The sequence below is a fragment of the Brachyistius frenatus genome, unplaced genomic scaffold, assembly GCF_029030835.1.
Source record: "Brachyistius frenatus isolate BFR_SWC_R1_liver_20210118 unplaced genomic scaffold, ASM2903083v1 Contig_1, whole genome shotgun sequence".
NCBI lineage: Eukaryota > Metazoa > Chordata > Actinopteri > Embiotocidae > Brachyistius > Brachyistius frenatus.
The window spans coordinates 5,354,549-5,368,581 of NW_027210600.1; the positions used below are offsets into that span (position 1 = coordinate 5,354,549).

General features: G+C 40.5%; 1 protein-coding gene across 6 annotated transcripts in view; it reads right to left on the reverse strand.

The window, feature by feature from the left end:
* Nucleotides 1–14,033, reverse strand: part of gramd1bb (GRAM domain containing 1Bb) — a 109,051-nt gene that overhangs the window by 40,742 nt on the left and 54,276 nt on the right. The window contains exon 2 of one of the 6 annotated variants that reach the window (XM_069711975.1): nucleotides 12,511–12,554. The exons of 4 other annotated variants lie outside the window; for them this stretch is intronic. In XM_069711975.1, the coding sequence (XP_069568076.1) occupies nucleotides 12,511–12,554 (44 nt within the window). Of the gene's footprint in view, nucleotides 1–812; nucleotides 1,335–12,510; nucleotides 12,555–14,033 lie in introns of those variants that run through there. One more of the 6 variants, XM_069712143.1, reaches the window with a different exon arrangement.

Sequence of the window (14,033 nt, forward strand, 5' to 3'; positions counted from 1 at the left end):
GTCCTCATCAAAGTGAGATGGAAAGAAGCGGGACGCACGTTGCCGAAACTGCTCCCCCTCTAGTTTTTTTTCTTCCTGCAGTGCTCTGTAATTCGTCTCTAAAAATATCAAGCAAGAGGAGGAGGAGGAGCATAAACAAACACAGGGGGAGGAGAGGATAAAGGGAGGGGGGAGGGGTCGGGGGTGGAAAAGTGCACAGGGAGTGCACACTGTGGCAAAACGGGTTTAAAAAGAAAGTGAGAGCAGGGCCACCTGGTAATGGATCCGTTGGTTCATGTGAAATAACGAGGGAACAGCAACACCAGCGAGGGAGAAGGTGAGAGAGAAGGCCGAGGACAGACGGAGGGAGCATGTGCCTGCTCTTTTCCAGGCAGCCACGTGAGTGCTTTCTCCTCAGCTGCTCCGCTCACACTGAGCCAGCCAGAGGGGAGCAGAGCAGGGTCGCCTCAGACACAGAGGAAATAACGCTGGCTGCACACAGATTACCAGTCCTGATCTAACCCTCAGTGCATGCTGGTACGTTTTCTGGAGCTTTACATAATCATAAAGGGACACACAGGTGAAGTTGGACAGATGGACATATTAGTCTCTGTTTATAAAGCACAAACGCATGACAGTTAATCCAGCCTCGCCAAGAGAGTATGTAGTCTTCGAAAGGCATATGTCAATAAAGCCTCAGCCAACAAAAACACCAGGAAACAGTCACAGACGTCTAACCCCAGGATGGGTTGTGCTTTGCATACATGGCAGCCTGAAAGCTATACGCAAAAAACAGGCTACACTCACATACACCATTTGTCTTTTATTCTTACCAGGCGAGCTTGAAGCCTTTCATTAGTACAGCGAGGAGTGTCTGACGTCCATAGCGTGTTGTGGGCACTGGGCTGCCCGTTCACACCGCTGCATGCTGACTGACAGCCTGCCAGTGCCTCACCTCCCATACACGGAGCAGGATAAATATACAGAGGGAAGAAGGGAGGAGTGGATGCAGACACTGAAGAATGGTTGGGGGACCACAAGTCTGTAAGGATGATCCTCAGCTTTGTCCAACCGTTCTGCTACATTCCTCCGCTTGGATCAAGGTGCCGCAGTGCTGAGCACTTGTGCCAGAAATTCACAGCTCCCCGGGGATCTTCCGTTTTCCCAAAAGAGAAGGAGGTGACCCACACGGCAGTGTTCACAATGCAAACTGCAGCGTGCAGCAGAAGCAGGAGGGCCAGCAGTTGCGAATAAATGCCAACATGGCCGGTGACTGCTCCTTTCCAACTCCGCTCCCCTTCCTGTCAAGCTCTCACGCTGTCTCTCCAAGCTTCTGTTTGCTCACTCAAACTCTCTCTGTCTCAGCCTCCGCTGCGGATGAAAGCTGCACTTGCTGTGCTCACAGTGAGCAGGCGCAGGATCTCTCCCTCTCCCCCCCCCCCACCCCCTCCACTCCTCCCCCCCTGTTCTCTCCGTCCTTTTCCCTAGATGGCTCTCTTTCTCTATTTCTCTCCAAAATAAGCCGAGCTGGCCCAGCATGGAGGACGAGAGCAGGGTAGTCGCCTCTGGCCGTATATCAACCTCTGTGCGATGACCCGACCACCCCCACCTTCACCCCCCCCCCCACCTTTGCCATGCATATTAAGTGAGGGGACCTGCTACGATTCTTTCCTCTCGTACTCGACTCCAGCCCTGATCGGTGTCAGCAGCTAACCCTGTTAATCTCTTAATGCATTGAGTGTAGTGTGGCACGCCCCTTGTTTATAGCCATGTGCTGCGTGTGTGGTTTGAATACATGATGAATCAGATGGACTTCACGGTGACTCAGCTTGCTTAGTTGGCTAATAAATGTTCTATAACTGCAATAATCTGAGTTGACGTCTAACTGGGGCGTTTTGTTAGAAACCCTAATTTGTCTAATTGAACCGCGCTACAGGCCAGTCCAGCTCTAGATTCCTCTGGATGTTGAAATTATGTGCATGGTGCTATGATAACAACCAAATACAAGCTAAACATTTGATCTCCAGTAGGACCACAGCATTACCTCCAAGTTAGCTGTATTATTTAGTGATAATAATACAGATTATGTTAGAAAATTACCTGTTCAGGGTTTATAAACGGGGGTCTGTCCTTAGTCTCCAACAAATCTAGTCAAACGCTCTTTAAGTGGCTTTACGTTCGCCAAACCGAGTGTCATTGGGCTCTGTACATCAGCATTACATTGACCAGCTGAAAATGTTTTAGTTTAAGATTCAGTACAGGGGTCTGCAACAGCTGACAAATCTCGACAGATTCAATTCCACGGCTAGAAACGAGAAGTTTCTGTGTGAAATTAATGGCAAGAAAAACAACAACAACTATTAATTGTGATTGCACTGCATTATGTGTCACGCAGGCACTGAAAGCTTGACAGGTGTAGCAACAGTGACTCATTGAAACAAGACTCCAAATCAAACCCCATGCAAATTCAACTTGACTATGATTTTAACTGATTAACCTCTAAACCCTCACAGTCCACTGACAACAGAAGTAGATACTTCCTCTCTTCTCTTGACCACGTCAGGCCGCAGGCGTCAGAGAGCAACCGATCATTCACCTAAAACAGAAGCCGTCATCAAAAACAATGGCAGAGGGACCACAGGCACTGGGTCAGGGTGCAGTGCGGTCTCCCCGTTTAATCTTCTTAAAGCCCTGCACGCACATTACACCTCATTACGGGTCACTAATACTATGAATAATGCAAACCACTCTACTCCATCAAACTGACGCAACAAATTATCTGAAGATGTGGAGATTTTATTCATTTGACTAAAATTACAATGTTGATTCAATTCTTTAGTTGCCACCAAGAGATTTCTGTATTTAATATTCTTTTGCTTTTATTCATATTGTGATGGAAATATATAATACAGATCTATTATAGCACGATATAAAGATGTTATATTATGACTGATATTGAGCTTCTCTTGCTGAGTCACCGAGCTTCATTCACTCCCTTCTGCCTTTCAGATGCTGATGTTGCCAAGAAAGAGTGAATGCATGACAGACTCAAATGGCAAGCACCCAGAAAAGATAATGGCTCGCAGATAATGCGGCTGGACTTGAGCTCTTAGGTCCAGGAGGATGGATGTTTCTGTCACAGACAGTGGGCACTGAACATGTTAACAGTCCTGAGTCCACACACAACTTTGGTGACACAAACAGACCTCATCAACGTTACATCAACTTTCTGGAGACGGTGGTTCCCAACTGGTGGGTCGTCACCCTAAATTGGATCGCGGGGCCATTTTGAGTGGTGTACTGATGTGTGTGTGTGTGTGTGTGTGTGTGTGTGTGTGTGTGTGTGTGTGTCTGAACACAAATGGGAAAAAAGTCATTTATTTACTTTGAAGAGGACAAAATTATTAATTTTATTTAGTTTTTATTTTGAAAGGCATACGTTTCCTATGATGCAGCAAGGGTGCAGAAGCCGTTGTCTGTTGTCACAACCACAACTAACATCATGACATCAATAGTTAGCTCTCATTTCAAGCATTTGTAAACAAGGTGAATATTAGAGAAGTCTGCTTTTTTATCTAATATTTCATAGAACTCAATGTAGATTCTTGAAACTTGATTAGCATCACATGTTTAAGTTAAATATTAATGACTATAGCTAAAATGTGGGTCCTGAGGCTCGACCACCTGAGAACCTCTGGTCTAAGGCATGCTAGGGAAAGTATAACACCTCTCAGTTGCGACAGCACAATCATTCTCTCAATTATAACAAATCAGAAACTACTTGTAGAGCAGCATCGGCACGGGAAAGGCTGAACAGGCTGTTAACCATATCTGCTGAGAGCATTAGAGTCCTCCAAATTTAAATAAAGAACATTATAGAACAGATGTTGATGACTGCTTTGTTGAACACAAGGCTTGTATAAAGTTAATACACACTCTTTTTTAAATGGATTTGGGGTCTCTGAGTGGACAGAGGTACTACACAAAAACGGTTTGTGTTTTGTGATCTGAGAGCTTTTGAATGCATAACTTAAATAGTGCAGATAAATGTAAACATGCAAGACAGTTGAAAACTTATTTTTTTGTCTGATTTTGTGATCGTGACTTTGTTGGTGTTTAACCATTCTTTTTTGTCGCCTGGTAAATACAATTTATTGTCTTTGTTTGTGATGTAAAGTGGGGAAATATCTGTTTGTTAACTTTGCGCATTTGAGCGCGTGGTTCTTGGAGAATCGCAAAGCAGGCTTTATAAGTGTCGATCAATAGTTGGCAGCTACTAACTCCTAAAAGCACCCCAGACTGTACTGTGATTAGTCTGAGCATGAAAATCTCTCACCGGGACGAGGATTGCATGGTGGATCTTTACACTCCACACTATGAAGCTGGTGAGAGCAGACAGGAGGACACACTCTCTCTGTCTATTGTTAGCCAGTATTGTCTCTCCCCAAAAGGTTACTGTAAATGTGGTGGAGCTGCTGGGAGAGAAAAATCAGGAAAGGGAAAAAGAGCCAAAGGTGTGAAAGCGCTGTAATCCTTTTCCCAGGGTGAAGCAGTGGGTCTTGTACGCTGAGCTGCAGTCAAGCAAGAAAACAGTAAGTCATCTCACACAGAGTCCATCTGGTGCCCACCTAGTCATGGCGTGCTTACAACGTCACAGGTGAAGAGCAGTAAGCGATACCCTCAGCCAAGATGTACCCTGATAATGTTAGTATAACTCGTGTTCGATTACTAGTGGTCAAGAACATCGAGGAAGGCCGCAGAGTTCAGGCGCATGCATTGTTAATTTTTGTCAATATTACTAGATAAAAAAGAAGGTATCAAAGCAGCCAGATGGGGTCACTGTGACATATTATTAGTCCTGTATCCCAGAAGGTGCAGACCCAGTGCTGTGCCTTTTATGCTACAGCAGTTCCTGTCAGAACTTCATGTTTTACAAATGTAAAGAATCACTTGAAAAACTCTTTTCATATTGAGAAAATAGAGCAGACTTTAGCCCGTTTTGATAAAAAAAAGAAAAGGAGTTGTTGTTTTTTTACTCAGTTTCAACACACAGATGATGGCTTTCGTATGAATTTTGGTAAGTCAAACTAAACCAACTCAGTTGGGATTCAGCACAACACAACAAATACCATGTCTGATTATTGAAAAAATAATTTTAGAATGATATTTAGGGCCCGAGCACCGAAGGTGCGAAAGCCCTATTGTTATTGATATTTGTTGTCTTTGAAACCTGGCTAGATTTTTTTTTTTGTTGTTCACCGAGGGTTTCGTGTCTTTCTTGTTGTGTGTGATTGTAGCTTGACTCATGTCTGTGCTCTGGTAAGAAGCAGCTAACAGAGTGGTGCTGAATGGACAGCTCCTTCAGAGAGGAGTTGAATAGTCAAGAGTTTTTTTTTCTTCTCATTGCCCCCACCTGCTGGCCAGATCACAACTACTGCTGCTGCTGTGGTAAAATCTTTATGTTCAAATAATTATGTACGTGTTCTCCCTGGCATCAGGCAATTTTTTACTCTCATGAAAAAGTAAATAGATTTTCCCTCACCTTTCCTGAGTGCATGGTATATTCAATGTGCCGATTATAGGAAGGAGTCTGCAATACACATACTCTGGGCTGCTTTGTTTTTAAATCTGGTTAAAGAACTCAAACTTCATTATGCAAGTCCCACCCTGACAGAGTGGTCCTTTGACAAGTCAGCAAAAGATAAGTCATGTGATTTCTCAGCTTCTTTTTTTGCATTCCTTGAACCCTAATCTGGTCCAGAGATTTTTCATTTATGTCTAAGAATAGCATTGTCAGATAATCTGGATTAATCCCTCTACACTGCTTTGTGGGATTGGATGGCGTGGTGAGTTTGCCTCTCCCATTCTGCTTGGTGGGCGTTCCTTACTTTGTAATACAGCATAGGATTACGTTTGTACTGTTTTCCGTCAACATGGATAACCCCCATAGATTTGTCTTTACTATCCGATCAGAGAGGGAAATGGGTGATCATGTGACTGGCTGACCGTTTGTTTATTGATGAATTGACCATGTTGGATAATCTGAGTTCTCAAGGTCACAGTGAAAAGAGAGAGAGAGAGAGAGAGAGAGAGCATACATTCACACCCTGCAAATACTATATGCACATGCAGAGCTAAATCCACAAACTAGAAAATAATCATTAATAAAAAATAAAAAATGTCTCTATTATCTTCATTTATGGTGTCCTTTTCAAATCCGTGTTACAGAGTGTTTCTCATTGAGGAGCAAACAGACAAATCTTAAAATCATTAGGTTTAAAAACAAACAACTCAGAAATACGCCTTAACCAACCAGTCAAGTTGGGGTTTATATCCATATCTGTCCCGACTCATATGATGCAGCACATATTTTTCATAAAACAACTTCTCACTTTCAAATTTGTATAATTTGTCTTTTGTCTCTTTTCAATCAAGTATGGATTTAACATGATTTTCAAGTTATCCCATACGTTTTTTATTTATATTTTACACAGCGTCCCAACTCTTTTGGAATGGGGTTTTAAAAGTAATCAATAAAACCTAAAATTAGTTTAAAAAAAAAATCATGGGAAGTGTAAATTGAGCAGTAATATATTGATATCACAATAGAGGTTTTGATATTGTAATCAGGACTGGGTGATACGGAACAATTTAAATAGCACAATATTTTTGACCAAATAACTCAATATTAATATTGCAATAATGGTGTAGGGTGCTTTCACAACATATTTCAAAAAATTACATCAATTTATTGTGAGACAGCTTTTGAAACCAGAAAATGACAAAACGTATACCATATAACAATATTATGATGGGTAACAATGGGTGGATAATGTAGGAACTATAGTAACAGGGCACGCGTCGTTTGATGTTTCATAATGGGAAGGTGTGAATTTAAAACCGATGGTGTAGAGATACAGGCTGACATGAATGAGTAACAGAGGCAAAATATAAACCAGGAACACAGGAGACGTCTCACAGTAAGAATAAGGATAAACAGATGCAAACATAGGACAACAACACAAAAGAAACCAGCTAAGTCGGAGGCCTGAGTACATTTTATATTGTGGTGAAAACACACAAGCAGCAGGCATTACACCGAGGACAGAAGAGACACTAGGCAGACATCCGACATTGACAAAAACATAAAGGCAGTGCAGGGACGGAGAGTGAAGGAGAGTGATGATGGCGATGGGAAAACATGTTCGATAGCAAAGAAAACGAGCGATACTGCGAGGGATAGGAATCCTGTTCAATATTAGGCTGACCCAAAAAGTGATAAAATGAAATACAGATGGCCTTCTGCGTGTCTGTCACGTGTGCCATGAATAAAAGAACAAAGTCGAGCACGTGCTGACATTAAAGCACTCATTTAAAAAAGCTCTCCACTTCCTGTTTCTGCTGCAGCGAGCGGGATGAAAATAGGCCGATGTTTCTTTTTGAACAAACCTCCAACACACACATCCATAATTACTAAACAAAGCAAAGAGAGAAGAGAGCGGTGGTAGAAAAATGGAGTTTGGGATTATCCCTGTTAACTGAAACCATACTGTAGGTGTAGGCTTGAGGGACAATAGAATATATACAGTGACATGTTTGATGCTTGTTAAGTAGGATTTTTCTAATTGTGATTCAAATCTGGATTTTATTTACAATTGCTAAGGGTGAAAAATTATACCCGTTTTATACCCTGTTAAATATCTCAATGCTTAATGACATATAGTAACGACTATGACTGTAGTAGGCTAGTGTTTAAATGTAATGGACAGACTATGATTTTCAGTTTCAGTGTTAATGAGAGTTTGAATATCTAGTACTTGTTAATATTTGTCATGCTCAAGCAAAGATATTTTCTTAAGTTATCGCTTGAAAAACATTGTGTATCACACATTTCTTAAAACTGTATGTTATTGTTTCACTGTAAACTGATGATGATGCTTGAAATGATTTTAGCAGTCACTTGATGAGCTCAGCTCGTATGACATCCCGAGTGAGATCCTGCTTCTCAAACTCAATGATATTGCTAAACTATTATAACATTAACTACCCACAGCCCAAATTAATTTTGAAACGCTGATTCCTAGCTGTGTTTACCAGAAAATTAGTCTTTTTCCTTTTAGGGAGCCTGCTTAATATAAGATTTTAAAATTAGAGATTAAGTTTTAAATCAAAGCTTTGTGACGATAGTAGATACCAAATGTTCAGCTAGTGGAATACGTAGAATAGAGCCTACAAAACAAGAGTTGGTGAAATGTGGGAGGCCGTTATCAGACAAGTAAAAAAAACAAAACAGAATACACCATTTTGCAGCCAACATTTGTTAAACAATTGAAGCTGAGTGAAAAGAAATTAGTACCTTTATAGAGTAATTTGACCAATTAGTTGGTATAAAAAAAAAAAAAAACCACTAGTTAAACCCATTAGGAGCCGACCTTTCCAGGAACCAAGCTAAAGCTAACATTTATCATGAAAGTACAACAACCACTGCGCGTAATGTTAATCATTCAAACAGTCCTGCAGTATAAACATTTGTAACAGTAGATAAATCTTTTTAGCCAGCACATATATGCTAACATACAGAGCCAAAAGACTAATGTCTTTGCTGTTACCTTTGCTGCAACACTAAAGGTTAATTGGCTACCAGCGGCATTGTGGCTTTGAGCTAGAGGGCAACTTTTAAGAGGCTTTTAATGGAGCGCATCGACTTTTAAAGGGATAATTGACAGAAGGGGTCTGAAATGTTTATTTGTATCCAGGATTTAGGACTGATTTTGCATAAAACCGTTTCAATAAAAGATTCTTCACCAACAAGATGCTCTGGATTCACAGCATTTGTGTTATCAATACATGTGAATTCAAATTAATCCCAAATGATTCATTGATTAATATGAGCAAATTGATAATGAGTTCATCTTTTGGATAACAACACAATGACACAAGAAGTCTTTGTGTACCTCCAGCCTGTTGCTATCGTGCAGCACATCAGTGACTCATCTCATCCATGACCCTGAGCTCCTCGAATACACAGCTGCCCTGCTTAGAAAAATTATGTCACGACACGGCGAGATCAGGTTTCACTGATCTCTCCAGATCTAGTCCACATCCAGTAGTGTACGGTATACATTTAAGCTGCTACTGTAACACTGCACTGCTGATACTCCTGTCTGGGGATGGAAACGTCAACGAGTCGCTTAAGGGGAGCTTTCTAACCACTCGTTGATCACTGGAACACAATACTTCATAGTGTTGCGGGTGCTTTCAGTCATATAGTTACAATCATAGTTGACAAATTAAAACATATTTGTATCCATTCATTTTTTCTGTTAAAAAGACTGTTGGTGTACACAATCTGTTTTAATACTGAATTGTGCCATTTGTATTTCTTCTTCTTTTTTTTTTCTCTCTTGTTTTGTCTGGATATCCAAAACCTTTGGGATATAATTGATAACCTTCTTTTCTGTTTCTTATTACATAACTACACAACGCCAGCTCAGTCGTCACACAGTTATGAAATAGGTCCACATGACCTCATCACTAGTGAGCAGGAGAGACTGTGGTGTGAAAACCAACATGGTGAGATGTGCTGTCACCGAGGGGGTCGTTCCTCATCGGTAATAGTCAAAACACAGATGAGTGAAAGAAAAGCCCCATCTGTGTCCCGACAATAACCTAAAATTACACTATATTTAAGATGGCAAATTTATGAAAAACACAGCAGTTGCATGAATGACGCTGCATAAATGATGTTCACTCTGTATTAGTGCATTTAGTGGTATTTAAGTGGCACTAACTTGCAAAAACATACTCTGAAGGATGAACTTGAAGTTTGAGTGAGGAAGGCTATTTTTATATGAAAGGACTCTGGCTGTAGAGCAGTGATGAGATGAGGGCTTAGGTGGAGAGATATTGACTGACCCCTCCCAGACAAACTCCGACGGACAATGGCCGTCAAGAGCAGCACTTGAGCTATGTAGAGCCTCATGAATGATCTACATCACTGATGGTGACAAAGCAGCAAAGCCTCAAACTTTCAAACATCTCAACTTTGCATTGATGAAATCAGCAAAGCTTTTTTTTTTTTTTTCACAACAAGCCTACGCTGTGGATGAAGACTTGAAAGCGTGGATTACATCAACAAGGTCAAATACTACAAAGAAGGATAAAGTCCTGAAACAGATAACATCATGGCCATCTTATGCAACTCCTCATGTGGTCTAATAGGTACCATTCGGAAACAAATGTACAACTTTGGAGCAGTGTTCAGTGTTCCTGCCATTTCATGCTCTGTTCTTCAATCAATTCTTAGTGGTTAATACCTTGCTGAGGGATTCTGTCAGTGGTGTGACCCCATTCCAAGAAAGCCACCCACCACAGTTAAGGTAAAATTTAGGAGTGCATAATGCCATAATCAGTGATTCAAAAATAAGGCCCACCAATATAAATGTTCAGATAACACAGCAAAATTAAATGTATAATAGTTTAATCAAATATCCACAAAACTGCATGTGCATTTGACTCATCTGTAAGTCTACTTGTGACAGATGAAATGTGTTGCTCTGAAAATCAGAAAAAACAGAAAAGCATCAAGTTATGCCCAGAAGAGGGAACCACAACAGCATCTTACTGATCCATCTTTTAGTTTAGCCAGAGAGGGTCAAGAACGATGAATTTTTACCCTAAAATTCAACATTCGGATCACTAAACTGGATGGAAATGTCATTGTTCAAGCCATTTTTCACCAGAAAAGTTTGGAGCTACTGAAGAGTTGGTTTTGTTTTCCAAAACAAAGAGGCTCACTTCCTCCTTACGACTTCCTGCAGGTTCTGACTCCCGGGTAAAGAACGACACTACAATACATCTATGCTACACTTGTCTCAGTGCCTGCCATCACTACACAGACGTTTTGTAGCAAGAAACTGGTTGATGTTAGATTCCTTGCAGGAAAAAAATTATATTTGTTTTCAAAACATTCCAGCAAAGTATAGCAAATGTACAAAGATGTGAGCTCAGCCTAGATACAAAATGACACATCCAAATTATTCATACACAAAACTAAAATGTATTGTGTTTATGTGTGAGACGCAACAAACACACTTTACTGGACAGGTTTGTGAACAATCATGCGTGTAATACTTCCAAATGTTTATGTCACAAGCAGAGCCAATGACAACTTTATCTGATGATAAAGGCCCATCACACTTGCAGATATGTCTGAATCTGCGTTTCTGTCAGCCGATATGACAAAACATAATGCATAAAAAAATGCTTGGGGTTAATTAGAAATGGTTCTATGTGTTTTATAAATAGTTATATGAAATGATCAAATTCCCGGTGAAGTTCACCATTTCAGTGCACTGATGCGTGCGCGGAGGATAAACTGTAAAATATCTGGCCACCATCACACATCTTTGTCAGAAGTGTCAAAGGTGTTTGACAACTACATTTCAGGGATCATCGTAAAATGTGTTTACACATATTTTATACACATTACATGTAAAGAATAACTTTTTTTACTCCCTAATATTATATCAGTCTCAAAAGTCAAATATCTGTTGGGTTCTAGTTATAAGTAATCAGCAAGAGTTAAACTGTACAAGAATATTTTGTTCTATTTCTCATTTAAAGAGGCACTCTGGTGATTTATTATTGCAGCGCCATAAAGCAAGAAAGGGCAAAATTGAGGCCGCGGAGGAGAAGATATTCTGACTTCAAGTCCTGAATGGGGAAACTCTAAAGGAATGGAACCTACATTTCCCATAATGCAACTGGACAGCATCTTCTGTGACACTTTCCCTGCCAAGTGAACATTAACGTCTTTCAAATGCCACAAAACTAGTTTGTAACACAGACTTTCTCCGACGGCAGAGCATCTGGACATCATCAAGGATAGAAGTGACCACAGGAGATTTTACCAACTACACGCTGAGCAAATCTCCTCCTGACTAGTAAACCGATCTTGTAAAATCAGTGGCGTGTCCCTTATCAGTTAAGCTTTTCACCTCACATCACAGCGGCATGTCTAGAGCCTTATCCTCGCGGCGAGGCTTTCAGTATTTAGACTATGGTCGGCCCATATTGAAGGCAGAGTAACCAGAGTATCATATAACCCAGTTGTGCTCTTGTAAAGGACAATGCTGACAGTGTTTCAGGAAATGATCATACTGCAGCTTTTCTCCTGAATGTCACCCACTGTGAAATCTGAGGACCAGAAGAAGTGAATGGGAGCTAGATGCACTTTGCGGGATCTATATACACTACAGCATGCCAGAGCAGCTCCCTCTCTTGGTGGGCTTAAGTATGGCATTCTCTGAGGGGATCACGAGCAGTGCGTTTTTACAATTTATGATGAATAAGAACTTACTTTGATTAAATAAAATATATAGCATGGGTGAGCATATACAGGATGAAGGATGATACAATGTGCTACAAGCTATTGTTTATGTTTGCTTTAAAGACATGAAGCACATCCAAACTGCCCATATTATGTTGCTGCTGTGTGGAGTGTCTTATGCTCGTCGAGTTATATCCTACCTTTGGGGTTTCCATATCAGTTTCTTCCACTTCTTTTGCTTGGCCTATCAGTGAAGGTAGAGAAGAGTAAATGAGAAGTTTTGGTAGCATCTCCTCTTTGATTATTCATCATGAGATTGTCTTGATGACAGTTGAACTAATATACTCATGTATCGATTATGTGTGCTGAAGTTTCTAAAGTCTGTAGACTAAAAAATAATAAAAAATAATAATGTACTGTTTGTTATTAGTTATTATGGTCTTCATGAAAAGGTTCTGGGTTATATTCTCTGTACTTTGTACAGATTACCTTTTAGATGATACGATCTCGATATGATTACTTGTTGAACACTTGCATTCAAATTACAAGACCTAATTTGATTGTAAATATCCTGTGATAGCTACTGTTAGTTTTATTCCAGTCTAGGGAATTCAAACAATAATTGTTTGAGAATCCCATTTCCCACATCATTTACATGTGCGTGTGCCTTTGTGTGCTTGTGTGTGCATGTGTAAAGTGAATCAGTAGATTGCTGGGCTTGTAGAGTGCAGTCCTCTCCCTCCAATGCCGCCAGTGACTCAATACTGAGCGCCCACGTGTTCCATGAATCACTGCGATCAGAGGCCCTCAACCACTCCTCCATCTATTCAATCAATTCATTTTTGCTGTGACACCTGATAATACATTTGCCTCTCCAGTCAGAGCAATTTCTTCCCACTCCTTTATCCCTGACTGAGCTTCCCAGCAGCTATTGAGAAGTTTCATCCGGCTGTGCAACACCTTCTGCAGATCTCACACCTCTCACTGAGGTGGTAAGGTTTAATATTTTCCTCACAGAGAAATTGATTAACTGAGGTATTACCTGCCGAGACTAAAGGTCATTTAGCTAATGCCTCTGTGTGCTGCTGCTAAATGGAGTCAAAATAAATGTAGTGTCAAATTGCTTTGACAGCCACTATGATAATATAGGAGCTGCTATGTAACATTGACCATGGATGTGTTGCTCTTTTTCAGATGTACGATGTAGAGGAACGGCGGAAGCCATAAGTAAGAATAATCCATGGAGCCTTTGGAATGGCGACGGAGGAAATCTATCACGTCCGTGGTGGAGGAAGGCAATTCAGAGAAGACAGATTACAAATTACACAATTTGATTTATAAATCCAGAAAAAAAAACCAGACCTCCCAGTGAACACGAAAATATTAGAAAGGCCAACTGGCATGGAGATGAAGTTTGACTAAGGTCTTTGAATTTAACTGCAAGACTACACCCATTCAACAATCTTTTTTTTTTATTATTATCATTTAAACCATTTTTAGGACAATAAGTCAAACATACAAAACATGTCATCTGAAGACAACATTTTCTAACATTTTATAAACTCAACAACTAATCGATTAATTGCGATCATAATCGACGGACTAATGAAAAATAAAAGTGATCGTAAGTTGCAGCCTGAGTGTTCTGCAACAACTGTGCTATTCTTTTTTACATAACAGACGGCTCTCCACCTACAACACATCTAAGGTTTGTCCCTGTGGA